At 41.2% G+C, this 27,566-nt stretch overlaps 1 protein-coding gene across 1 annotated transcript; it reads right to left on the bottom strand.

The window, feature by feature from the left end:
- Positions 1-11,909: 11,909 nt before the first annotated feature.
- tspan7b (tetraspanin 7b) lies at positions 11,910-27,566 on the bottom strand. The gene is made up of 8 exons (XM_047371207.1): positions 27,271-27,566; positions 17,136-17,324; positions 16,774-16,848; positions 16,583-16,678; positions 15,265-15,420; positions 14,978-15,061; positions 14,802-14,887; positions 11,910-14,711 (listed from the first exon to the last, which is right to left on the bottom strand). Exons 1-7 carry the CDS (start codon positions 27,334-27,336, stop codon positions 14,819-14,821), a joined length of 735 nt encoding a protein of 244 aa, XP_047227163.1. The 5' UTR covers positions 27,337-27,566; the 3' UTR covers positions 11,910-14,711; positions 14,802-14,818.

Here is a 27,566-nt window from a genome sequence, read left to right as displayed (position 1 = left end):
TGCTCCAATGTTGGGTTTTTTCTGACAGCTTTTCTTCCAAGATTACACTGCTAATCAACTCTGTCTGTATTCCCACGAACTGTGACCAGCTTCACTGTGCCTCTTAACGATAAGCATCCCCACAACATGATGCTGTCACCACTGTGTTTTGCTTTGTTAGTGTTAGTTTACCACCAAACATAACATTTTGTAGGCTCACCTAAGTACAAGTTGGAATCTTTTTGGAAGACACTGTATAAAACATCACAAAGTGAAAATAAATCAGTTGCTAAGTCAACATTGTTTACTTGGCCAATAGTAATTTTTCATTTTTCTCCTCATTTTGAAGCTTTTTGTATTGTTTTTTTTTTTGGCTCCCTTAGAAATAAAGCTCCACTAACAGTCTCTCAGTTTCCCCTCTGTAGATTAGCTGATCCCAGATTCAGCCTGAAAACAGAGAGACAAACCAGGTCAGCAGAGCCAGTGTGCACAGCTGCTGAGCAGAGATCAGAGAGAAACAGGGGCTGGCTTTGCTGCTCTCAACAGTGCTGTCAGTCATGCGCCCCACCTCACTGACTTCATCTATTCTCCTGTGAAAAAGGCCTCTCCGCTTGTCAGAGAGGACGCGCTGTTCCTGAATGCAACAGCGAAACCCGGATCAAGTTGGGAGGGTTCCTCAATTGTGTGTCATGTCAGAAGCTGAGCATCCACAGATTACCGCGGGTGTCATCATCATCATCATCTCCGAGGCTTCAAAGGGCAAGGAAGGGAGAGAGAAAGAGAGAGAGGGGAGAAAAGAGGGGGGAGGTGGTGATGGAGAGGGAATGGGGGTTAGTGGTGCGTTGAGCTACAGGAACAGGCAGCTTGAGTGGGAACTCTAGTACTTGTCATCGCAGCGGCGTGTTGCTGGAAAGTGTGAGGCAAGGGTGTCAGCGGGAAGGCTGCAAGGAAAGCAGCAAAAGCAATTAGAACAACAGCAACAGCAAAAAAACAGCAGTGATAACAGCTCCCATCACAAACAGGAAGGAAGTGAAACAGGTTGGCAGCACTACTTTATAAGGTAGTAAATGAGGCATTTTAGTGGCATGCATGAGGGAGTGTCTGTCTTTGTCTCTGCGCTTCAATGGGAGGAGGGTTGAGCGTTGCCTTAGCAAGGTTTTTAAAATGAAATCTACATTAAGATTGTTGTGAAGCAACATTCATGTCATGAACATTACAAGTTTTATTGTGATTAAAAGGCCGTTTTGAAACGTTTTAAAGCTGATTTCCTTTATTCTGAGCATCTCACAGCTTTACATATTAATGACTTAAAGGTGGCAATGCTCATTTAAACAAACTGTCAAATCTTGTCTTGAACAACATCTAACATAGCTAACTGACATATTTAAGTTTAATGTGGCTCAAGTCCTCTTTTTAATACACAACGCAGTTTTAAAATGGAAATGGATTTGGCCATTTAAATGTTTGTCTGCAACAGATGTAGCATACACTCGAAAAAGTACTCTTTTAATCTAACAACATCAGGATCTTGATCCTTCCTGTTGTTATCCGAATGTTCTACCCATTTAAGCATAAAATGTTGTGGGATCTGTTAGAAGGAGTGCAGAAATACTCATCAGGCAAACCAAATAAACTTAGTTCCAGACAAATTCAGTCTGTAGGCTTCCAGGGATGGTGTGTGTACATAGAGGGTGGCTCTAAAAGAAAACCTTATGTATTTGTTATGTAAGGTGGATCTGAGCGTACACACTCCTAATAGAATGATGGTTTCTGTCGTGTAAAAAGATCTATAAACTTTACGCTACTGTACTCCAAATCTCACAGAATGTGAGGACACCCCTCTTCCACAGATCTCTTTAGATGACCACATATTTAAGCCTTGACTTTGATTAAGTCATTCCGTAACGTTATTGTCTTTCTGTTGAAGTCATTCGGTCTTCTGCTGTTTTTGTGCCAAAAATACCCCTTTGGAATCTATTAGAGCATGATTCCACAATATTCTAGGGGATTTTAGTAAAGGCAGAATGTATTTTTTTTTAGGAAAAATGGCTTCTATCTTACAGGTCTAACTCTTAAACCAAACGTGGAGAATACAGAAGACAGCTGCCACATTTAGAAGATAACCATTACTTTCCATCTCCATTTCTCCATCTCCTCCAGTGTTGCAGCTTGCCTGTTTGCAGCCTCCCTGCCCCATTTCTTGGTCTTTTTGTTACATTTCAGGGGACATCCTGTTCTTGGGAATGTCACTGTTGTTTGATAGTTTCTCCACTTCTCAGTAGCTGTCTTCACTTTGATGTGGTATATTTAATACTGTGAAAAATTCTCTTGACTGATACCTTTGCATGTTGAGATCATTTAGATCCTTTGTAACCTCTCTGCGCACCATGTCTTAAAGGATGCAAATGTCAGAGGCTTTTGTTATGTACTTATTTAAACACACACTGCATAATTTAATTATCTATTTACGTTTTTAGCTTAAAATTAGGAATCCAGTTTGGTTTGGATAGCAGAACTACTTTTTAAATACACTGAATAATTGAACTTCTTATTACACAAATTGCGCTACACACTTTTCCCTGGGTTTTTAAGTCAGGTAAGACTTTTGATGTGACAAATACCACGGTAGTGACAAGAACCAGAGAATGTCTATGAGCTCACATATTTCAAAAAGTACAAATGTGATGCCAAGGATTCTTTATCAAACTCTCCTAGGTGATGAATGAAAGCAGGTTTATAAACGCCCAGGCTCCTCCCTCTTTGTGTGATCGAGGAATTACTCTGTAATTAAAGCAGAAGTTATAGAAATTGCCCCTTTCTACAGCAGCACAGAAATACCCCACATTTTTAAGCTTTTTATATCAGCGGTATCTGAAGCTTGGGGCAGGAACCCACTGTGGGTTGAAACACACCAGATTGAACATCTTGAGATTATCTCAAATAATACTTTTTAAATCATATCTTATTTCATTTCTGGGCATAATTGTTAAAGGATCTAAAAAACAGCAGTCATAACTAGATGGAAGTAGTATATTTGTTGTGTCCGCTTACCTCAACCAAGGGTCAAGGGTCATATTTGTTTGTCAGTGATATTGTGGTATGAAATACCAAATTTGTGAGAACCATCAAGCTGAGCTATCTTCCTTATTTTTTACCTCCATCTTCTTCCCTCCCTGTTTGTTGGAGTAAGGTGGAGTCAGGTTTAGCCTAAACCGGCTCAGTTATGGTTGAGGTGCAAACACACCCTCCATTTCTGCTACCTGTATGACCCCTTCTCTTTTCCAATGGTTATAATCAGTCTGACAGAGAGAGATATCCCAATCATTGTGGTTTTTAGTATAACAATGACCATCAGTGGGACCCTTTGTGAGGTGCCTTGAGACGACATTGTTGTAAATAAGCGCCGCTTAACTAAATAATCTGAACTGAAACTATCTGTGTAGTTATGCTGCTATAGGCTTAGGCTGCTGGAGGACATAACGACCACTTTCACCCTCTTCGCTACATTCTCATACTACTCTCCAATTTTGCATTATTTGCTGTTATTTCAGCTTTTAACTTTGTTCTCTCTTTTCTCTTCCTAGAAGCTACACCTGGCCTGGCTCTTTGTCTGCCTGTGACACCTTTCTGGAGAGGGGAATCGTCTGAGCTTCTGCTGGCAACAACTTAATGCTCACCCTCTACTGATGATCCACATAGCCCTGTCTTTTAGTGTTTAACCCTTTCTCTCTCCTAGACATGTCAATTCACTGAGCTTTTACTGTGACTAACTCTATGTGCTCTCTTTCAGACTCTAACCTTGAAAACTGGCTCAGAGTTTATCTGTTCTTTCTTTCTAGTTGAAACAACTAAAGGAGCTACATCCATTAACATTTACTTCCTTCCCATAGAAAGGACTCCTGGATCAGTGCTTCTTTGTTCTCTTTGTGTCTCTGCTCTGTTCTCTCAACCCCCCAGTCGGTCGTGGCAGATGGCCGCTCACACTGAGCCTGGTTCTGCTGGAGGTTTCTTCCTGTTAAAAGGGAGTTTTTCCTCTCCACTGTCGCTACATGCATGCTCAGTATGAGGGATTGCTGCAAAGTCAACGCCAGTGACTGTCCACTGTCTCTACATGCTCATCCGGGAGGAGTGAATGCTGCAAGTCACTGACTGGATGCAATCTGCTGGGTTTCCTTAGACAGAAAAACTTTTTATCCAATTTGAATAAATAACTGAATCTAACTGCACTGTTCAATTGTTAGGATTAATTGGAATGTATAAACCTGACTGTTGTGAAGTGCCTTGAGACAACATGTGTTGTGAATTGGCGCTATATAAATAAACTGAATTGAATTGAAACCGAAGCTGATCCACATTTATCCACATTTAAGCAACAAAGATGAATTTCTACATCCAGGTTTACCACACAGTCTTAAAAAAGTCTGGAACTTCATTTGATCATTTTTATCATTCTTGTGACTCCAACTACCAGTTTTTCGGCGTACAAGCATTTTTACTAAGTTAATTAAAACGGGGCGCTCTTTATCTATTTGTAAGCACAATTTTTACCTCAACATTTTAAAAATTACATAATTAAATTAATCACGTTTGCTATTGTGATTCATTTTTAACAGAGCCTCAATGGCCCCACACTTGTTTATTCACTCCAGCTATGGAAAACATTGACCTAACAGACAAAAATCTGAATTTCTGAAAAATAAAGGGCTTTTTAGATCATTTTGTATTTTAATCTGTAGTTTTTCTTTTGTCACCTCATAGCTCTGGGGTTTTGCCTAGTTGCAAAGATCTTTTTAGTTTTTGAGTGTCTTTGTGCACTGAAGGTTATTTCTGTCCTCTAGATCCTCTTAAATCAAGGGTTTTCACCAAACCTCTGGTTCAAAGCACTGAAGCCCAAATTTAATTTAATTTTTTTCAACAAAATAAAATATGTGTCATAGATCACCAACTGTGCTTTGACGAATCTGTGTTTAGTGTTTGATAATCCAGATTTGACTAGGCCTGTTGTAGATTTTGAGATAGGCATGACTTAGGTTAGTCAAAACATATTAAAGAATAGAATCTGAGTTCAGCATTGTGTTGTTTCTTGATTTTTTGAAACTGGGGTACATGTTTCGCTCTCAAATATCAAGACTGTTCTAAAATCCAGAGGAAAAAGTGAAAATGGAATAGTCTGAAATTTCAAAAATGTATTTATTGCTTATTATTTAATATGTAATTTGTATTAGGAACGCAGAAAAGGTAAATTGGTAAAGTAAAATAATAATGTAGTGTAAATCAAACCTAAAGTAAAACTTGCTAAGTCATTGGTAAAACTGTTTGGAGAGCTGTAAAATCAACTGTATGGTTATTTTTAGGGCTGTGGAGATGTAATGCAATATACTGACAGGTGGTTCTGTTATTGAGGGCCTCTGATATTGAAATCCACTGAAACATTAGAACTGAGAGTTGAGGTAAACTGCTTTTACAAGCATGTTTTCATTCTAGGAAAAATAAATCTCCTTGTTGTTTACTTTGGATGTTGAGAAAAGGTGGGTGTAAGTGCGCTCGCCCTGTTAATAATTAGTCTGGGTGCACATTGAGGCGTCTGTGCGCTCCAGAGTCCGTTGTGTGTGTGCGTGCGTGTGTGTGTGTCTGTGTGAGTAATAGCGCTTCCCCGGTGAATGCCTCCCTGCAGCCCACAGCCCATTATGTGCCGCGGAGAGGCGGAGGCGAGGCGGAGAGCGGAGAGCCAGCAGCACGCACGCTCCATTAGCGGACCCACTGCCGCGCCGCTCTGCCGGTAATTTGCGTAACGAGGTTGGAGCGAGTTCCGCTGGCTGGCCGCGGTCTGACCGAGCGGAGCTGCTCCCCTCTCTGCTCCTCATGTTCACAGCGGCTGTCACCGCGCTGCCGCCCGTAAGAGCGGAGGAGGATAGACAGACAGGGAGAGAGAAATGGAGATTAAGCGTGTGTGTGTGTGTGTGTGTGTGTGTGTGTGCCGCTTCATTTATATCGCTCCGAGGTTCCGTTTTACGCCGATGCTCAAGCGTCATCATGTGGACCAAGATGGTACTGCTATAAACCTAGATGAAGAAAAAAATAGACCGTGCCTTACAAAAGTATTTACACCCTGGAACATTTTCTCATTATTTCGCATTACGAACGCAACTCAGTGCATTTCATAGGAATATTATATATGATAGACATTCATAGTGAAGCAGAAGGAAATGATACACACATTTTTAACAAATAAAAACCTTAAATTTGTGGCATACATTTGCATTCAGCCCTGGTTTGAATCCCTTCTTCATGCAGTTTGCATGTTCTCCCTGTGCATTTGTGGGTTCTCTCTAGGTACTCTATCTTCCTCCTACATGTCAATTTGTATCTAAATTATCATTCTAAGTGCGTGTGTGATGGTGCAGCATGTTTTTTCCCACTGACTCATGGAGATATGCTGGTAAAGAAAATGGATGAATTGAAAGTCTCAGGAAGGCCTGTTCAATCCACCATTCAAAACTTTAGGGGACAAATGAAAACCTACCAGCATAAAGATGTCTTCTTAAACTGACGGGTTGAGGCAAGGGCAGCATTAACCAGAAAATCTACCAGGATGTCCTTGGTAACAGAAACTCTATCACCCTGAACACACAAGCCCTACAGTAAAGCATGGTGATGGCATCATTATATAGCATGTGCTGCAATACAATGGTTTAAATCAAAGTGTTTGAATTTAGATAAAGTACTAAATAAACCATACAAAAAGCCGTTGTCATCTTTCAGCATAATTTGATATTTGGTATAAAATCTAAACAGAAAATTGCTGAAACTGAGGAATCTGATAATAAACTGCTATACAGGCGTTTATGTCAAATCACATTAGGGATTTTGTTTGCGTGGAATCATGAACATATTTTAAATGTAAAAAATTGTCTAAGTAAAACCTTTCATTGTACATAGTGACGCTGGGGTTCTAGCAGCTTCCAGTTCATGGTAGACTTGAACTCGGTGGTTTCTGGGTTGTTAATGAACGTCCTACCCAATTTCCTTTCATCAGACGGGAACAGTTTCGGTCTTATTCTAGACTGATTGGAATAACTCATGTACACTGATCACCTGAACTGATCATCTGGGAATCTACAACTAGTTGGCCCCAGAAGACTCCATGAACTTGGATAAATCTAAAAATCTCCTTCTTAAATCTTCTGCTTCTTGTACTTTCCCATTGTTCTGAACTTTGGTATTTGATTTCTGTCAAGCAGTTCCTTTTAATGGTGGTAAAGAGAGGCAATAAGGCTCTTTAAGTTAACCCCTCCTTGAACCACCACCTTAACGTGGTGGAGAGGTTTGAGTGCTCGAATGATCCTAGAGGCTATGTTGTCTGGGGTTTAATTGCCCGTGGTAGGGTCTCCCATGGCAAACAGGCTCAAGGTGACGGGTCAGACAAAGAGTGGTTCAAGAATCCTTCATGAGGACTAGTTCATCGAGGCACGTGACGTCGCCCGGTGCAGTGGAGCCGGGGTTCCACCCTGGAGCCAGGCCTGGGGTCGGGACTCGCCGGAGAGCACCTGGTGGCTGGGTTGCTCCTCGCGGGACCCGGCCGGGCCAACCCCGAACGAGAGACGCGAGACCATCCCCCAGTGGGCCCACCACATGAACGGGAGGAATGGCCTCCCCGATCTGAATCCGAGTGGTGCTTTGTCATTGGACTTCTGTGCTAGTCACGGGTTGGTTGTCCATAATGAACACCATGTTCAAACATAAGGGTGTCCATCAGTGCACTTGGCACCAGGACACCCTAGGCAGAAGGTCAATGATCGACTTTGTTGTCGTATCATCAGACTTCCGGCCACATGTTTTGGACACTCGGGTGAAGAGAGGGGCTGAGCTGTCCACTGATCACCACCTGGTGGTGAGTTGGATCCGCTGGAGGAGGAGAAAGCCGGACAGACTTGGCAGGCCCAAGCGCATAGTGAGGGTCTGCTGGGAACGTCTGGCGGAGCCCTTGGCCAAGGATGTATTCAACTCCCACCTCCGGGAGAGCTTTGACCAGATTCCGGGGGATGTTGGAGACGTAGAGTCCGAGTGGACCATGTTCTCCGCATCTATTGTCGATGCTGCTGCCTGTAGCTGTGGCCGTAAGGTCTGCGGTGCCTGTCATGGCCGCAATCCCAGAACCCGGTGGTGGACACCAGCCGTAAGAGATGCTGTCAAGCTGAAGAAGGAGTCCTACCGGCTGTGGTTGGCTTGTGGGACTCCTGAGGCGGCTGACGGGTACCGTGGGGCCAAGCGTGCTGCGGCCCGGGCAGTGGCAGCGGCAAAAACTCAGGCCTGGGAGGAGTTCGGTGAGGCCATGGAGAAGGACTACCAGTTGGCCTCAAAGCGATTCTGGCAAACCGTCCGTCGCCTCAGGAGGGGGAAGCAGTGCTTCGCCAACACTGTTTACAGTGGGGGTAGGTGGCTGCTGACCTCGACTGGGGACATTATCGGGCGGTGGAAGGAGTACTTCGAGGATCTCCTCAATCCGGCCATCACGCATTCCCTGGTGGAAACAGAGGCTGGGGACTCGGGGTTGGACTCTTTCATCACCCAGGCTGAAGTCACCAAGGTGGTTAAAAAGCTCCGCGGTGGCAGGGCTTCGGGGGTGGATGAGATCCGCCCTGAGTACCTCAAATCTCTGGATGTTGTGGGGCTGTCATGGTTGACACGCCTCTTCAACATTGCGTGGCGGTCGGGGTCAGTGCCTCTGGTCTGGCAGACTGGGGTGGTGGTCCCCCTTCATAAGAAGGGTCACCCGGAGGGTTTGTTCCAACTACAGGGGGATCACATTCCTCAGCCTCCCTGGTAAGGCCTATGCCAGGGTATTGGAGAGAAGAGTCCGGTCGATAGTCGAACCTCGGCTTCAGGAGGAGCAGTGTGGTTTCGTCCCAGCCGTGGAACACTGGACCAGCTCTATACCCTGTACAGGGTACTCGAGGGTTTATGGGAGTTTGCCCAACATGTGTTTTGTGGACCTGGAGGAAGCATTCGACTCTGTCCCTCGTGATGCCCTGTGGGGGGTGCTCCAGGAGTATGGAATCGGGGGCCCTTTATTAGGGGCCATCCGGTCCCTGTACAAGAACGGGAGGGGCTCGGAGTAGAGCCGCTGCTCCTCCACATCGAGAGGAGCCAGTTGAGGTGGCTCGGGCATCTATACCGGATGCCTCCTGGACGCCTTCCTCGGGAGGTGTTCCAGGCACGTCCCACCGGGAGGAGGCCCAGGGGACGGCCCAGGACACGATGGAAGGACTATGTCTCTCGGCTGGCCTGGGAACGCCTTGGGCTCCCCCCAGAGGAGCTGGAGGAGATGTCTGGGGAGAGGGATGTCTGGGTCTCTCTGCTGAGTCTGCTGCCCCCGCGACCCGGATAAGACGACGAGTACGTGTACGAGTACAAGTTAACCCCTCCCATCCATTTCCTGTCCTTTTTAAATAATTTAGGTGAATATATGCACATATTTCAGCTGACAATGTGTGAATTAAGGAAAACCCACAATAAGTTCAAACTAGTGAAAACATTTTCTTTTAAATCACTGAAGTTGTTGTTAAATAATTCCATTCTGGAAGAATTTCCACTGAATTAAACGATTTAGAGCCCAATTTCCGTACGGCATTCTTGCATTAGGTAGTGTTGAAACTAGATGTGTGCATATACAGGTCCTTCTCAAAATATTAGCATATTGTGATAAAGTTCATTATTTTCCATAATGTCATGATGAAAATGTAACATTCATATATTTTAGATTCATTGCACACTAACTGAAATATTTCAGGTCTTTTATTGTCTTAATATGGATGATTTTGGCATACAGCTCATGAAAACCCAAAATTCCTATCTCACAAAATTAGCATATCATTAAAAGGGTCTCTAAACGAGCTATGGACCTAATCATCTGAATCAACGAGTTAACTCTAAACACCTGCAAAAGATTCCTGAGGCCTTTAAAACTCCCAGCCTGGTTCATCACTCAAAACCCCAATCATGGGTAAGACTGCCGACCTGACTGCTGTCCAGAAGGCCACTATTGACACCCTCAAGCAAGAGGGTAAGACGCAGAAAGAAATTTCTGAACGAATAGGCTGTTCCCAGAGTGCTGTATCAAGGCACCTCAGTGGGAAGTCTGTGGGAAGGAAAAAGTGTGGCAGAAAACGCTGCACAACGAGAAGAGGTGACCGGACCCTGAGGAAGATTGTGGAGAAGGGCCGATTCCAGACCTTGGGGGACCTGCGGAAGCAGTGGACTGAGTCTGGAGTAGAAACATCCAGAGCCACCGTGCACAGGCGTGTGCAGGAAATGGGCTACAGGTGCCGCATTCCCCAGGTCAAGCCACTTTTGAACCAGAAACAGCGGCAGAAGCGCCTGACCTGGGCTACAGAGAAACAGCACTGGACTGTTGCTCAGTGGTCCAAAGTACTTTTTTCGGATGAAAGCAAATTCTGCATGTCATTCGGAAATCAAGGTGCCAGAGTCTGGAGGAAGACTGGGGAGAAGGAAATGCCAAAATGCCAGAAGTCCAGTGTCAAGTACCCACAGTCAGTGATGGTCTGGGGTGCCGTGTCAGCTGCTGGTGTTGGTCCACTGTGTTTTATCAAGGGCAGGGTCAATGCAGCTAGCTATCAGGAGATTTTGGAGCAATTCATGCTTCCATCTGCTGAAAAGCTTTATGGAGATGAAGATTTCATTTTTCAGCACGACCTGGCACCTGCTCACAGTGCCAAAACCACTGGTAAATGGTTTACTGACCATGGTATCACTGTGCTCAATTGGCCGGCCAACTCTCCTGACCTGAACCCCATAGAGAATCTGTGGGATATTGTGAAGAGAACGTTGAGAGACTCAAGACCCAACACTCTGGATGAGCTAAAGGCCGCTATCGAAGCATCCTGGGCCTCCATAAGACCTCAGCAGTGCCACAGGCTGATTGCCTCCATGCCACGCTGCATTGAAGCAGTCATTTCTGCAAAAGGATTCCCAACCAAGTATTGAGTGCATAACTGTACATGATTATTTGAAGGTTGACGTTTTTTGTATTAAAAACCCTTTTCTTTTATTGGTCGGATGAAATATGCTAATTTTGTGAGATAGGAATTTTGGGTTTTCATGAGCTGTATGCCAAAATCATCCGTATTAAGACAATAAAAGACCTGAAATATTTCAGTTAATGTGCAATGAATCTAAAATATATGAATGTTAAATTTTCATTATGACATTATGGAAAATAATGAACTTTATAACAATATGCTAATATTTTGAGAAGGTCCTGTATTGTATAAAGGAAATACCTAACCTTTTTTGCACACTGTCTGGCATTAAATCAGGCTAAACGTTTCCTGTTTTAGGTCAGTTAAGATTACCAAAATGAGTTTTACATTTGCTAAAAGCCAGAATAATGACAGAGAGAGAGAGAATTTTTTTAAACGTTCTTCAGATTGAGGGGTTTACATACATTTCCTTAGTATTTGGTAGAATTGCCTTAATAAAGGTGATTCTGATTCTCATATGGTGTTTATAATTGAGTTTTATGGAACAGTTGAGGGTGGCACATCCAGCCATCTGTAAATTGTACCCATGGATGATCCAGACTTGTGAAGGTGCACAATTCTCTTCCCGATATCTTGTCTGATTTCCTTTGATTTCCCCTAGTGTTACAAGGGAAACAATTAGTTTGATGTGTTGACATAAAATCTGCAAATGTGCTGTGGCGACGCCTAAAGTGAGATTCATAAATTAATCCCCAAAAAACACAGAAATATGATGTTAATGTGATAAAGAGACTAATTCAGTAGTGTTGAAGTGACAGGTTTTCAATATGTGAAGTGATTTGAACAGACAATGAAAGATTAGTGTGCCTACAAAGTCACAATGCTAAAGCAATCCATATACAGCAGAAATAAATGTACACCAAACAAAAATTATTCTGTATATTTATTGATAAGAAGACCACTGATGGTGACTTAGTCAGTAGTAGACAGGATGGTGCGGTTCTTCTTGGGCCTCTAGTGACCCCTAATGGAAGCTGGATGGTATTACAGTTTTAGTATTTACACAACAAAAGTTTGGAGAAGAGAGAGCAGGAAAATATACATCCACAAATCAAATTGACAGATTTTTAAAGGAAAAAGCTACAATTACATACTGACCAAAAAGATAAACAACAAAAAAATCACAGCTGGAGCCACAACATCTACTAAATGCTTGCACACACTCACACACACATAAAAAGAGAAAGAGAAAGCATCTGGGCAAAGCTGTAAATCAAATGCCAACAAACCATAATAAGATTAGAGCTAAACTCTGCATTATTCTCCAACTAAATATCAGCCACAATTATTAGATTTTTTTCAGTGCAAATTTCTTACAAACTGTCAAACAAATACTGACTCTGAGCGTTTAATGCGGATTGAAAAACCGTGACACAACACTTATACTGATTAGCATATTAGATTGTGAAACCACACGTCATATAAATTACATTTCCAATACATATCTACAGATCAGAATGATGATGATGATGGCAGCTGCAGGTTAATGCTCTACACAGAATAACCATAAATCGTAGATGGTGGCCGAGTGATTCCCACTGATCTCTGTTTCCGTCAGACTGCTGAATATTTCACCAGAAGAAAATGACTCAAGATCCTGATCGTTTGAGCGGAAAATAGTCAATTACAGCTTAAATGTAAACAGTAATAAAACAAAACAAAACCACAAAAAATTTGAAACTATTCTTAGATCGTCAAGCAGCGTCCTAATCTAAATCTCTTTCCACATCCAACTAACCATACTACACAGTCCTAAAATGAACTATACATGCCTGCACATGCTCAGATCCAAACTGACAGCATCCTATACAGGTGCCTGTGCAAGGAGACTATGCAAAAAATCCAAAAACTAAAACATAACTGAGTCATAAAATTCAGACCCTGAAAAGACTTGGTCACAGCTTTATCTAAATCGCAGGGATTATGCAAGAAAATGGATAAATTTGCAGGGGAATCAGATTAGATTAGCTCGAAATCCTTAAAGAGCTCAGTACATCATGTCTTTCAGCCAGTTGACCAGAAGAATGCAGCAACAGGTGGGGAAGGGGCAGTGCTGCTCTTCTCTATCACCCTATTCCCCTCTGGCACTAACATCGGTCCTGAGTGAATGAATCACAGCACTGGACACAGATATGAAAGTGCTCCAAATGTTTCGAGGGAGGTTTTCCCCAGACCCACTGAGGAGGTGGTCTGGGACATTTGTATCCGGATTAGTTTAGCAGTCTGTTCTGTGACACACTGACCTGATGGGATTCTCTTCAAGCAGCAGAACTCAGAAGAGATCAGAATCAGACACTGCTGCAGGCTAATTTTAGTTTTTTTATGAACTTGCTGTAACACTTTTCAGCATAAAAATGTAACGAGTCACAGTGGATTACAGGACTGCAGTATTCAGATAGTTTTTGGATTTAGTTGTAGGCTACCCACTGTGGTAGCCATAATGTAAAATCCCCAGTGTCAGTTAAATATAAATATAAGCTCTATAGTAATTATATAACACTTTGTGCACAGTAACGATGTTCAGAAAAGCTGAAGGCTGCTAGCGAGGTTGTAAGTGATTTTCCAGTTTTTAATGGTTAAACTCTTTAGTGTCTGTGCACCAATACTGAGCTCTATGAAATGACAGATTATTTATTGGCGGATCAGTTGATGTCGTGCTTATTGCTCAGCAGACAGCTCACTGAGTGACGTATCTATGTGCTCATCTGTATTTTTAGGTGGGTAACTCAGCTCTGATTACTCAGGATTGATTTTACTGTTAGGTGTAAATTGTCATGCTTAACAAGGTCTATTTTAATCTGGATCAGCCTGGAAGCATGCTAATGCTAGCCAGAAACAACTCTGGTTAATGCAGCATTTTGTCTAACTTCTCATTAAAATGACTTTAAACCATAGAGTGGGACAAATTTTGGTATTGTAACTTTCTTAAGCCAAGGTATAGCTAAACACAGGTTCACCAGCTTATGTCTAGTTTAGAGACATTGGCGTGATATGCTGCTCAAACTGATTAATTAATTTTTCTATGTAAAAATGATTAAATAGCTTAAAGTATTAGTTTTGACCCATATTCAGGCTAAAAATACAAAAAGCTATCTTTTTTCACAGTGGGAATTTAAAAGTAACAAATCAAATTTATTAACTTATTTGGCTTTCAGAGGTTTTGTATTATGAGCAAAAAATATATACTTTTTAATGTGATGGTTAAAAATACTCTAGAGCAGTTTTCCCTTTCCCCACCTCTAACAACCTAAACTCTCCTCCTTAGTGCACATAATCAGGTGACAATAGACTACAATCCTAGGAATACACAGTGATTAACAGTAGCAAATGGAAAACTAAACCTACCGATGGAAGGGTTATTTTCAGGTGTTTAAGTAATTTCCCTTTCTGAGGCTGTCCGCTCTGCTCCCCCTGCCTGCTGTGGGCTGCACCGATCACATATAACCGCTAATGAGCAACTTCTACGTCAAGCGTCGATGTGGTGCGTGGTACAGAAAGCTTTGATGTAACCGCAGGGAGTCGAGGAATGGTGCTTTACAATAAGTTACATTAAGAAATTACAGGCAGAGAGACAGACGGAGGCAACGTCCGATTCAGATGTGAAGATGGGAGTTTTGGGAATTCACTTCAGTATTATAGCAAGACACGTAGTCTCTTCTTCTCTCCATCTCCCTGATGAGATAAAAAAAACAATTTAGTTTTACATTACTTTCAAAACATTTGTTTTGGACATATGTTTTGATTTTAATAAAAATGTTTTACCTGCCACGTCACATCATCTAGACCATCTCATACTGATTGGCTGTGATGATCCTGGACAGACAGCAGGCCAGCAACATGCCAATCAGCTGAAAAACAGCAAAAATAGACAGAGAGAGATTTTAAAATCTGGAAATTATAATAAACCATGTTTTTACACACTTTTCTTTGACTCTTACCTGCGAAAAGGCAATCCCAAACGTCACTCCTGCAATTATGGCCATGTTGGTTTCCATGAATGAAGTGACCAACTCAAAGCAGCCCTGAAACAAAGGGGGCATGTCAGTCCACAGAGGAAACAGGGACACGTTATATGTCCAAATCAAAGGGATGATGGGTATGTGGGAGAGTATCTGAGGCAGCTGTTAAGTGGATGGAGAAGCCAGGGGTTTGATACAAGGCCACCTAAAGTGATGAGAGTCATTTAATGTGGACAAGCAGAAACAACTGAACTATGAAACCCTACCTGGTGGTAGACCTTGCTTGGGGCTATAGTTGCATTGCGGAGATCTTCTGGGTTACAATCAGAGGAGTTAAAGCAGCAGCTGGCAGGGATACCATTGGAAGGGTAATACACACTGGCAAACCAACTGGTGTAGTTATAAACTCCACAGCAACGTAGCTAAAAACCCAAAAAGAAAAAGAAAAAAAAAATACTTATTTTTTAGAAGCATCCAAGCCATTTTTCTCTCTTTATCCTGATGTGTTTTAAGTAACAGTGAAACCTTTGCTTTTTTTTTCTTCTTGATTTAATTTTTCAGGTAGGACATTTAGAAAGCTGGATTATGAAAAATTCAAGACAGAGATTAGCCGAGTCTACGCTATTTTCAGCTAAGCTTGTTATATCTACAGTAAGCCATGGGTTTATTCCTCTGTCATCCATGTTTCTACAGAAGCCCTGAATGGACAAACAGAGCACTGACTCATCAGTTTGTAATTACTGTTTTCCTGGAATTCAAGTTTTGTATTCTGGCGCATTTGTTTTGTACTCAGAAGTCAGAAAAATCTAATAAATCCCCCCTCAATTCAGAACTCCAACTTGATGGGAGATGCATGTTCAGTATGGCAAAAAACAGTAAAAGTTGCAGGAATAAACTTTATTTACTTTCTGACCCTTTGTATCTCAGAAAACCAAAGGCGCACATATACAACCAGCATTTAAATATTAAGCGCATAAGGTTGGAAAACTGACTAAGTCTAAAATCTTTGGTCTTGCGAATGAAGTAAGACATGAGTCTGAGTCTTAGATTTGAGTCCAGGACCTTGAGTTCCAGTTGAAACTTGAGTCTTTAGAGCGTAGTTCTGTCAAGTCTGAAATCTTTGATTCTTTGACCTCAACACAACTTGACTCTATGATGCAGAGTTTCTATCTTTTAAAATGTTTTGAGTGTATTGCAGGATTGTCTCCCCGTTGCAGCATGCTCAACTAGGAGAAGTGAATGTTGCAAATCAGTGACTTGATGCAATCTGTTGGGTTTCCTTAAATAGAAAACGTTTTAACCAATTTAAATAATGACCTGAACCTGACTACACTGTTTGATAACTAGGATCAGCTGCAATCTATGAATTTGACTTGGAATCTGTCTGTATGATTGGTGTGAACTGACTTTCCTTGTTTTGTGCCTCCAGACATCATGTGTTGTGAATTGGTGCTATATAAATAAACTGAATTGAACTGGATTAGGACATAGTCAGTAAAACACTTTATCAAGGGTAACCAAACTTTTAAAGAGTGGACAGTATCCATTTCTAGGTCTGTGACTCGGCTTTATGTTACCACTCACCTTGTGCTGCAAGTTGTCAACCGCCTGGCTCGCTTCATCGTCAGCATTGTAGTTCAGGACTGCATCAGTGTAAGTCCTCCTAAAGGTTCCCTTTATCTGTAGCATGCAAACACACACATACTTAATCCAATACATTGACAGAGACAGACATGCACCACATTTGCATACAAAGCTGCAGAGAAGTGACTGACCTCATGACGAAACACAAATCCAGAGATCCCAGCCACAAGCTCAGCAAGGAAGACCAGTGAGAGAAACATGGCGTACTACACAGAGAGGAAAGAAAGCAGGCGATTTGCATTGATTGCATGAAAACCTTCAGGGTGATATCATTTGCCATTCAGTGCACATACACTCAAACACACTCACGTAATCACCATAACTGAACAAGGTACCAAGTGGCGTCTACTGAATAACTCGTATCTTCATGCAGGACATATGTAAGCCATAATTACTTTTATCATGTGACCTGAGGTTAATTAATGAGCGTCTGGAGCACTTCTCACTCTTGCTGCAGAACAACACCCAGAAACGTCCTGGCACAGGTTCTTACCAGCTTCAGCATCCATGGGCTTCCTCTGCAGGTGGCGAAGCATCCAAACAGGCCAAAAACGATGATGACAGTCCCAGTGCCAATGAGGACGTACGGGGAGTTGGTTGAGTTGTCGGCTATCAGGGAGATGTATGGGCCCAGCATCAACTTTCCCCAGACTCCTACTGCCAGTAGGATGGCTCCTGTTATCTAAATGGATGAAAGGGAGATGGCACAGGGAGCAGAATGAAAGCAGGAAGGAGACCATAATCTCTGCACTTATTTCAACAGTTTTTGGAGCCTGCAAAGGGAAATAAGAAGATATGGGGATCAAGGTGGAACAAAAAGGAGAGCAATTATAGTAAGAGGAGGAGCTGGAAGATAGAAGAAGAAAAAAAAGCATCAGGAGTACGAGGTGCCAATCACCTGCTGTGTGAATATGCCTACATTCACGCATGAGAACATCAAATCAAAGGAGCTCTTTGATTCGAGGCGAGACGCTTCCTCCTGTTGCGCCTCTTTTAGCATTTCAAATGAATGCAGTGGATAAAAGAACGCGTTGTTCGAGGCAGATGAAGCAGCGTGTGTCTCAGCTGGGTTTGTCTCGCTGGCGCTGGAAACAGATTGGGGTGGTGAACGGCTGTGGATGATCCAACTCCGACGAGAACGGCCTCATCCTGCTAACTATTGTCTGCTAAAGAGGAGGCTGCTCAACATCCAGCTGCCAGGCCTTCTGATTACAAAAGGAACACTCTGTACTAATATTTGCTGCACCTTTAAAACTGATGTGAGGACTACACTCTGTTCCCTTCTCTTTGCTGTCTCTCTCTCAAAACTGTGCAGTTCAGAGACAATGAACAGAATTATTTAACGCACTGGGGATTCTTCCCCCATTTATTTTGTCTGTAGCTCCTGCAGGCTTTCTTCAAAATTAGCTGCTTTAATTTTTACTGGGAACAGTAAACATGTGGAAGATTGTGCTCTGGTAAGATAAGATCAAACCTTTTTGGTTTAAATGTGGATGAAAGCTATAAAAGAAAAACATGGTGGTGGCAGTACCATCATGTGGGGATGCTAATGGGACGATGGATTTAAAGTAAGGGCAATCCTGGAGGGAAACATGCCGGAGGCTGCAAAGCCCTCCATAGTTGGGTGGAGGTTCACTTTTCAACAGAATCGTTTAGATCAAAGCATATTCATGTATTAGAATGGCCTAGTCAAAGTTCAGGCCTAAATCCAATTGAGAATCTGCAGCAAGATTTCAGTAAGTATGTTAACAGATAAGCACAATTTTACCTGCCCAAGCTACTGTATTTTGCTTCTTTTTGTTTCTGAAATTCTTTGTAGTAATGTAAGAAAATGTGAAAATGTTTAAGGTGTTTGAGCACTAATGGATGCAATGCACACAAGGCTACCAACTGTCTCTACAGCCTGTACTTTCAGTATGTATCTGAGACAACTACACTGTAAGGGGCCTTAATAAAGTGTTGTTCTGCAAATTTTGCATAAACAGCGCCATAAACATGTTTCGACATGTCCAGATTGACTGATGATTAACCCAGTCCTGCTTAGGTTAACACCTTTTCCTAACAAAGGGTAAAGTATAATAAAAATCCTTGCTGTTTTCTTCAAACAGTTGTAAAGCCAAAACATATTCAGTTACTTTTTATTTGTTTTACCTTTCAGTTTCAACACTGTGTCTTTTTGCATTAGGATTTTTTAAGTAAACAAAAGCTGTGAAAATGGGCATTGTTGACAACTTAGATGCTGGGTTGAGAAAGCCCCCACAGGGTACCGTCACACACGGCTCAGATTTTTATTTCTGTTCTCAAACTGAAGGTTGGATCTTCATAAAAGTTTTAGGGTAGGATTATGCCACTGGAATAAAAATAAATATATTCAAAGACAAGTGCTGCAAATAGATTTAGAGGGCACTTATAAATTTGTATCTTTGTAGTTACTAATATATTTGTGTCCAGGATACTTAAACGTGGAAAAAAGAAACACTAGCAAATGAAAAGATGGACGAATTTGTTGACAGGGCACCTGTTTGTGATGCACTCATGAAGGCATGAAGAGTCCTGTTTGAAGCTGGTCACAAACCATGTAGGCCTTGCATGGTTGGCTACACTTGTAGGGCTTACATGTAAGGGGACACCGCAAGCCTACATGGTTTTTAACATTTTGGCCACCAAAGTTTTTGAATGAGACTGGGACGGATCTTCACCTTCCCTCAGGTCAACGACCCTAAATATACAGCAACAGTTACAATGGAACGGTTTAGGTCAAAGGGTATCTATACGTTAAAACTGGCTCAGTCAAAGTCCTGTCATAAACGGTCAGTTCAGATTAAATATTTGCCTATTAAATTTGTTTATTAAATAAGTCCTCTAGGTGGTGGATAGCTAACAACTAATTAGACAAACACTGCCTGTTTAAGCTGACTTTAGCTGTTTAAAACACCTCAAAATGAAAATGGTTCATGTGAAGTTAGCTGATGGGATGGGTTGATACACTGTCTGACCAGCTTGTTAGCTTCCACCACCTGCATGGATGTACTTCATTTTTCAACAAGCTCATGTTGCTATGACTTCTTTCTACAACAGGTGAGGGAATTATTACTGATAAAAACATTGTAAAACCTTACTTTAACAAAATCCAAAATAACCCTTCAAATCCAACAGAGCATCTATGGCTGGATTTGAAACAGTCTATGTCTACAGATCCTCTGCGTCATTTCTCCATTCATCTGAATGAGCTTCAGTCTTTAGATGTGCAGAGACGGTAGAGACATACCCCAAAAGACTTGCAGCTATAATTGTAGGAAAACCTCAATTAAACTCAATAAAGTTTGTGTTTGTAACGTAAACAAATGTGAAAAGGTTTGAGATATGAACACTTTTGCAAGGCTTTGTACTATTATATGTATCTACCTATTAAGAGCCTGACAAATAAAGGCACTTTATTACTCTATTGAATATATAAATCTAAAATCCCCCAAAACAGCAGAATGGTTCTGTTATTTTTAAATCCACAAATTTTTATGTTACTTTTTGCTCATTAATATAAACATTTTATCTTAATCTAACATTTCATTGATAGGGATCTATTGTTATTCTCCGAAATAACCCAACCTCTAATAAAAAACAAAGCATCGAACACACCTTTAAGTAAGTCATCCACTCCATTCAGCCAATGCCCTGATAAAACTAACTGACTTCAGGCTGATGATTTAATTTGTCAATAATATCATTAGTATCGAGCACATGATCCTGTCCTCCAAACAGCTGCTGCTACATACAAATAAACAATTTGGTGTAATTTCTGGAGTGTACCTCTCAATGCCACTGAGGATTGCACATCTGAGGAGCATTTGGGAGTATTTTTCAGGCTGCATGTCTGAGTCCAAATTCCAAAAACCCTGAGACGCTCTTTCTTCCTCCCTTTTGGAGCCCCACAACCCCTCGTCGCCTTTCAGCCCCCTCCCCACACGCTTTGTTTGAAATTCAACGCCGACCACCATGGTTACAGCACAGAGTTTAAAACAGGTCACCCCCTCCCTTCCTTTCCTATTCCATTCCCCTCCCTCTCAGCCTAATAAAGAAACAGAAGGTGCGATAGCAAAAGGACAAGGCGCAGACTCAGCACCTGCTTGGCATTCCTGCGTGTTCTGTCCCCATGTGTATCTAGCACTTCTGCACAATTGCAAGCTTCAAGGCTGTGAAACCAAGGCCCGAGACTTGGACATCTCTCCTATTTTGAACCAGCTTTTCAGCCCTCAGGGGGTTGTGGAGACCCCCCAAGCCAAGCTGTGAAACTCTCGTTCACTCTGGCTACCTGAAACCCGATGCTGTAGATGCTGGAGAGTGCTCGCAGACCACCCAATCCAGACTAAATATAAAAAGTTCTTGTCTGTGACAACATTTCATGCTCAGCTCTCAGGTATCTCAGCTCTGCTGGACTTATTTACCTCGAAGGCTAGAATTAGCTTTGCTGTAACGTTTAGCATTAATCAGATCCAGCAGAAGGTATTCAATCATGTTAGTCAGGGTTTACAGAGAGTGTGGGAATAACGAGTTCTTAAAACAATTATTGACAGGTTAATCACTTCCAGATGCAGTAATTAAATGACTCCTAGAAACAAATCTGAGGAATTTTGGTTGGACCAAAGGAATTTGGTCAGAAGATCTGAAATATTGTGCCAGGATTTCCACTGACTAATCAATCATCTTGTTTCTCCTGCAATTGAATGGTCAGAAGATCATATTATTATTTTAATATACTATTTGAAGTAAATACTCTTAAGCTACATTTTATCAGATGATTTTTTTTAAACCAATAATCAATCAAAAATCAGTCTGAAGGAGGAATTCTTGACCTTTTCAAGAAGTGTGCTCTATTAAAATAAAATTTATATTAATATATTTCTCAGGATTAGAATTCATCCAGAATAAGCCTTCAATTCTACTATAATACCTGTAACTTTATTGATTCTCAGTTCTTATTATAATCAATACAATTGATACTGTTGTATTGATTATAAGAAGAACACAATACAATTAGTTTTATTTTATTAATTGTATTGTTTTCATATAAAAGATACAATTGTGTCAATTGTTTCACTTCTTCTTATAATGGACACAATTGACACAACTGATTTAAAGTGTATTTATTATAAGAACAATCAAGAATCACTATTTCTATTTACTAAAATCCAGAATCATGAATTATTATTTTTACATTTTAATTAAAAGAAAGACACACTACAATCTTCTGACTAAAAGGGGACATTTTATGACCTAGGGATGTAAATTTATAATACCGCAACTGAGTAAAACACAAAATTTAACATGAGTTTATCAGTCTCTCAGATGCCTAATGTAGCGGATAATAACACTTGGATTTTGACCGTTCACATAAAGAACGCTCACTCCCAGATGGCTTCGATCAACTGCGGGTCCAACCAAAACAAACCATCTTTCTCAAGATAAATAGCTTGTTTCTCAAAATAAATAATGTATTTCTGACTTACCAAACTGTTGCTTTACCGTTTTGCTTATATAAAACCATCGTCATTGTGACCAAGGTCATTGTTGATACTCTGCAGCTGTACAAGCTCTGTCTGTCAGATGTCAAAAAGATTTATAAATTTGGTAATTCGATATTTCCTCTCCCGTCAACTCATTGTGGTAGTTACATCAAAATCCACTTTTGATTGGCTGATCCGCCCCTCGTGACAACTTCTTGCCTGGAAGACATGGCAGCCGAGAGGCCTGTGCTGTATTGTAAGACACAGGACCAAACTCTCAGCACTTTTGTCCATCACAGATCAAAAAGGTTAAAAGGTTAACCGCAGCTGACTGTAGTTTGCGCTACATGTTTCTTTTTTTTATCAGACGCTACACTAAGTTGTCTATTTTTAAGTGAAGCTCTCTAGCACTTTGTTTAAGTTTTTCATGTCTCAGACATGTGTTTACCTCTTCAGTAATTTTTACTAAGCTTGTCACCTAATTCCAAATCCAAAGCGAAGAACCTCCAGACATCCAGGGCAAAAAAGATCTAAAATGGCCTCCATATCCCACAGAAGCAATGTTGTCCTCTGCATCTGGAAGTGTCTCTTAGCCAAACAGGCAGAGATAATAAAATTTACTCAACACTGAGTGATGCTTGAAATAGGTGTGAGCCGTCACTGGGTAATCATACCCACGTTTTGGGCTTGTCCTAAGTGAAGAAGGTTTTGGGGAAATAGTAGTCAAGACAATCCTCCCTAATCCACTGTCAGCTATATTTGGCATCCCTCCTGACACAAACCTCTTTAAACAAGCTCTAGCTTTCACTATGCTTTTGGCTGGTACACTTATTTTACTGAAGAGGAAACTAACCATCTCTACCTCCCATAATCTTGGAATTTTCTCCTGTCTTTCCCGACAGTTGTTGAAATGCACGGAAGTTCGATCTGAGGTAGGCAGGCTCCCAGTTATGGCTCAGGTCACTTTGACAGCTGAGTGGTTTCAATCTTGGATCTCTTACAGTAATGGGTTTGGGATGAAGGGAAAAGTGCTAAAACTACTGAAAAAGTTAATTAAATCTTGCAGGAACTTTACATCAAAATAGACAAACGTTAGCATACAATCCAAACAAAAATTCAAACAAAAAGACATTTAATGCGACTGAATCAGTCATCTCTGGACTAGAAAAACCTTGATTGATTTGAAAGCTGTGTTTTAAGACTCTGGACTAAGCTCTTGTTGGCAGCATGTCCTTCCAGTGGAGGAGTTAACACAAGGGACTGATCAGCCAACCAGAGGCTAACTTAAGAGTAATGTGAAAAATATGTCTCCTTCTATAGTCAATAATAAATGGATTCCACCACTTTTAAATGACAGCAATATATCCATGTGGCCAAAATAACTATCTCATGACTGAAGTTGTTTCCATGTTCAACCATTTTAAACATTTAATCATTCCTTTGAATAAAAGACAGGATTTACATTAAAGGTCTGAAACATCAACAATCAGTTTTCAAAGTTAGGATTAGGTGTGGATTATATTGAAGCTTCCTGAATTTATACATTTCACATGTATTTACCAGCATTCAGAAAACTTTGAGCTTGGCAACTTAGAAATAGCTTATATTTTAGAGATCTGGGAGAATACAGATACATTAAACAAAGTAAAAGACACTATTACAAATCTAAAAGGGTAGAAAATAATAATAAAAAACAACTAAAAAAGTAGTTCAATCTAAATAATAGTCTGACAACTTTTCTAACGATCCTTAACTGCAGTCGTGCAGAATATGTTCAATAAACTAAATATTACAGCCGACTTGTCTTGAATTAAGAATAAAGTTTTGTATAAAAATAGAATCCTATTTCTGATTTGTAGTTTTAACACCTTTATAAACATGCTCCAGATGTATCGACTCAAGATACTGGGAAAATAAAAGACATCCCACAGTGCTTTACTGGTTTGCATTATACTGCAGGGTGTGTCTTATGTGTTGCTTCCCCTGCTGTAGAACAGCAAGATAGCTGGACAGTGCAGATAAATGAGTAGTACAAACTCTAGGAAGCACACGTTCCTCTCTTTGATCTCAGACTTGTTACCAGCTACTCTAAACATCTACCAGTGACTATAACCTTAAGAATCCTAATGTATTTTTTCATTTGCTCTTGGTTCGATTTCGTTTTGAAACTAAAACTCAGTCAGTTCTCTGGGTTTTATTTGACACTGGATGAGTTTGATGGATAAACCAAGCAGCCTAACTCAATCTGCTGCTGATTTATGTGATTTCCAATGATTTCCAAGCCAACTAATTCCTCAATTATGGAAGGGGCTTTACATGGTGAGTTTATTAAAAATGTGTGGCAATCATTTGGGACAATAATGATGCAATGCAAAACAGTCACCGAGCATCAAGAACAGTCAACAAAGAAACTAAAGCCGCTGTATTACATAGGCAGGGGTCCATTTCCAGTATCAAGAAATACCTAGGTTTTAACCACTAAACTTTTCTCTTATACAATTCCAATGAATGGCTCCAGTTCCAATTCCTACCCTTACCTATGGCCACGAACTTTGGGTCATGACCGAAAGAACGAGATCCCGGATACAAGCGGCTGAAATGAGCTTCCTCCGTAGGGTGGCCGGGCACTCCCTTAGAGATAAGGTGAGGAGCTCGGAGTAGAGCCGCTGCTCCTCCACATCGAGAGGAGCCAGTTGAAGTGGCTCGGGCATCTATACCGGATGCCTCCTGGAGGTCTTCCTCGGGAGGTGTTCAAGCTTTTTTAGCAGTCCAAAAGTGTGTTTTCAAATGTATTGCTTGCTGTAAAAACAATGGAATGGCTTACTAATGTATTTATGTTTCGCACTTTTATTCGATTTTTATGGCTCTGAAATGAAAATATTTGTTCTAGAAACCACCAAAAGCAGGGTTTAAAGCTGTGAAATGCACACCATATTCCTGCAGGAATGTTCGTTGTATTTCACTTGTTCGAGATTGGGTCCCAGGGGTAACACGTCCAGCAGAAAGAAACCCGGGCAATCTTCTACCAAGAGACACTTTTCAGCTCATTCTGGTGGGATTCAAAGGAGCTCCCAGGCCAAAAAGAGATATAGGAACAATCCAGAAAATCCTGGGTCTGCCCCAGGGTTTCCTTTAGTGGGACATGTTTGCAAAACCTCAAAGGAGAGCAGACATCCTGAGATGTTCTCAGATGCCCAAAAAACCCCAGCTGACTCCCTTTAAAATGAAAGAGCAGCAACTCTTCTCTTGATAATGGAGCTCTCTAAAGCTGGGAGCAAACTACATGATTATTTGCACAATTGTACCCATAATTCCCATTTAAGAAGATACTGCATCAGAAGTAGTTGGAAACCATCGGCAAGGAGACTTGACTGACCCAAAGTGCACGTATGTTGCCAACAGCCAATGAAAAATACAGGCTGGGGCACAACTTCAGCTGCAGGTGTTTGTTTTTTGTTTTGCTTTATTTGTAACTATACAACATTGCAACATAAACCCAAAACAACAGTGGGCTTAATACAAACTATCAACTAACTGAGCAGAACACATGGGGATAAAAGAGATAAGCAAAAAACAAAATATCACAGAGAGAATCCCCTCAGATGTATTGTATGTCTAAAATAACTAATGAGGAGCATTAGGGAAATAACCAAAACATTTCTAAATTTAACATAAACCTTAAAAGGCTCTTAAATATAAATGTTTCAGCAATTTATAAAACAAAAACAGTTTATTTTGCCATTGATTAGTTGGGGTTTAGTTTTAAAGAATAAAAATGTATAGATAAAATATTTTCAGATGAAATTTAGGTTGTTTATCATCCAGTCCAAACACAATAGTGTTGCATTTTAAGATAGAAATTTACGTTATTAGAATAAAACCATTATTGAAAGTCATTCTTAAGCCCAGCGACAACCTTACATTAAACAACAAATGTTTCATATTCTCAGCATGAGCATGACATTAAAAAAAAAAAACAGTGAACAATATCCAAATCTAATTTTGATTTGAGAAAGCCACCTGGGGGATCAGTTCTAGAAATATAGCTTGTCTGAATATCTAGGAATATCTTCTGTTGCTGGTGGCAGTTGGTATGTTTTTTTTACCCTTCACACAGTCACCCTCGCAATGGTTTCTACAAGAGTTTGATAGCTTTAGTTGGTTTTAAAAATCATGTAGTCTGTGATCCCCCAACAGGTGCAGTTGTGAAGTGTGTGATCCCCTTTCTTTCCATCGTAAATGAAACATCTGCTGAAACCTGTATGTTAGTTTGGACTCCCAAGTCTTTGCAAAATCTGTGAAGACTAGGAAAGTCATGAAGCACGTCCCCCAGATTAAGGTTGAGCCCAGCATTTTGGCTTTCACCTTTACTTTCAAGTTATCTGTAACATTTGACCTTTCATTGTTACTTTTGTCTAAATAAATTATATGGTAGCTTTCAATAATTACCAGGACACTGTTTCTGCATTGGTTCTACAAATCTCAGCCTATTTGTGTTCAAGCAACCTAATTATTAAAATGTTTATGAGCCACAGAGCATCATATGTTGGTAGGTATATTGCATTGTAAGCAGAGACTACTACATTTGCTGTGGGAATAATCTCCCTCAAAGTGAAACTAGGCTATTTCAACGATGTTACATTCCAGCACTGAGGCTGGGTAAATAAAGAACCCCTTAAGAATCTATAGCAGCAGCCCTAAAATGTAGAGTCGGTTCAGAAAACAGGCCTCTCTCTCATACAAGGCCTTTAATGCTGCTTTCCTTTAATCGCTGTCCCTCTCCTGTTAACATCCTCCACCTCGCTCACACCGACCATGATGCTCCGATGTGAGATAAACGCACTGACGCCCAGCTGCCAACAAATGTGCAACCTTAGCCCCCGGTTACATAAGGAGCTGCTGCGTGCGATTGCACGTAGAAAATAAACGCTAAACGCAGCGGCTTTATTTGTCTCTGACCATGATTTTTGTCCGCCAACAGTACGGGTGCATCGATGATGCTGGCACCGAGCGGCCTTTCATCACGCACAACAAAAACACGCACAGCAGCAGCGGTGGAAGCGGCGGCGGAGCGGCCACATTTGTTCTCTGTTAGGAAGGGAGTGAACAAAAATAGAGGATACCTACCCAAAATACGAAAGAGTAGACGATTAGGAGCGTTTTAAGGCAGGTGATGACTGGTTTGGTCTCCATTGTGGTGCTGTGTCGGATCGAGCCGCTGCGGCGATAATAACAGGAGCGGAAAAAACAGACTCGTCTCTGCGGCTGATCGCGCTGCGCTGCGCCCTTCCCGGATGCGGGCGCACGGCGTCACTGTCCGCCTGCAGGTTGCACTGTTAGTTTCTATGCAGCATCAAGCAGATCCTCGGATACCGTGGAGACAAAATAATCCTGTTCCCTATGATGGAAGCTTGGAGAACATA

The sequence above is a fragment of the Girardinichthys multiradiatus genome, chromosome 7, assembly GCF_021462225.1.
Source record: "Girardinichthys multiradiatus isolate DD_20200921_A chromosome 7, DD_fGirMul_XY1, whole genome shotgun sequence".
In the NCBI taxonomy this organism is placed as follows: Eukaryota; Metazoa; Chordata; class Actinopteri; order Cyprinodontiformes; family Goodeidae; genus Girardinichthys; species Girardinichthys multiradiatus.
This window is presented reverse-complemented; position numbering and strand designations above follow the sequence as displayed.

Bases quoted from the DNA above. Each gene is read 5' to 3' on its own strand.
- tspan7b (XM_047371207.1), bottom strand. From the start codon at position 27,336: ATGGAGACCAAACCAGTCATCACCTGCCTTAAAACGCTCCTAATCGTC. The intron at 15,421-16,582 runs GTGAGTGGTAAC...TTGGGTTTTTAG, and splicing joins TTGACAACTTGCAGCACAAG to CTACGTTGCTGTGGAGTTTA. The intron at 15,062-15,264 runs GTAGGGTTTCAT...CCTTTGTTTCAG, and splicing joins CAAGCAAGGTCTACCACCAG to GGCTGCTTTGAGTTGGTCAC.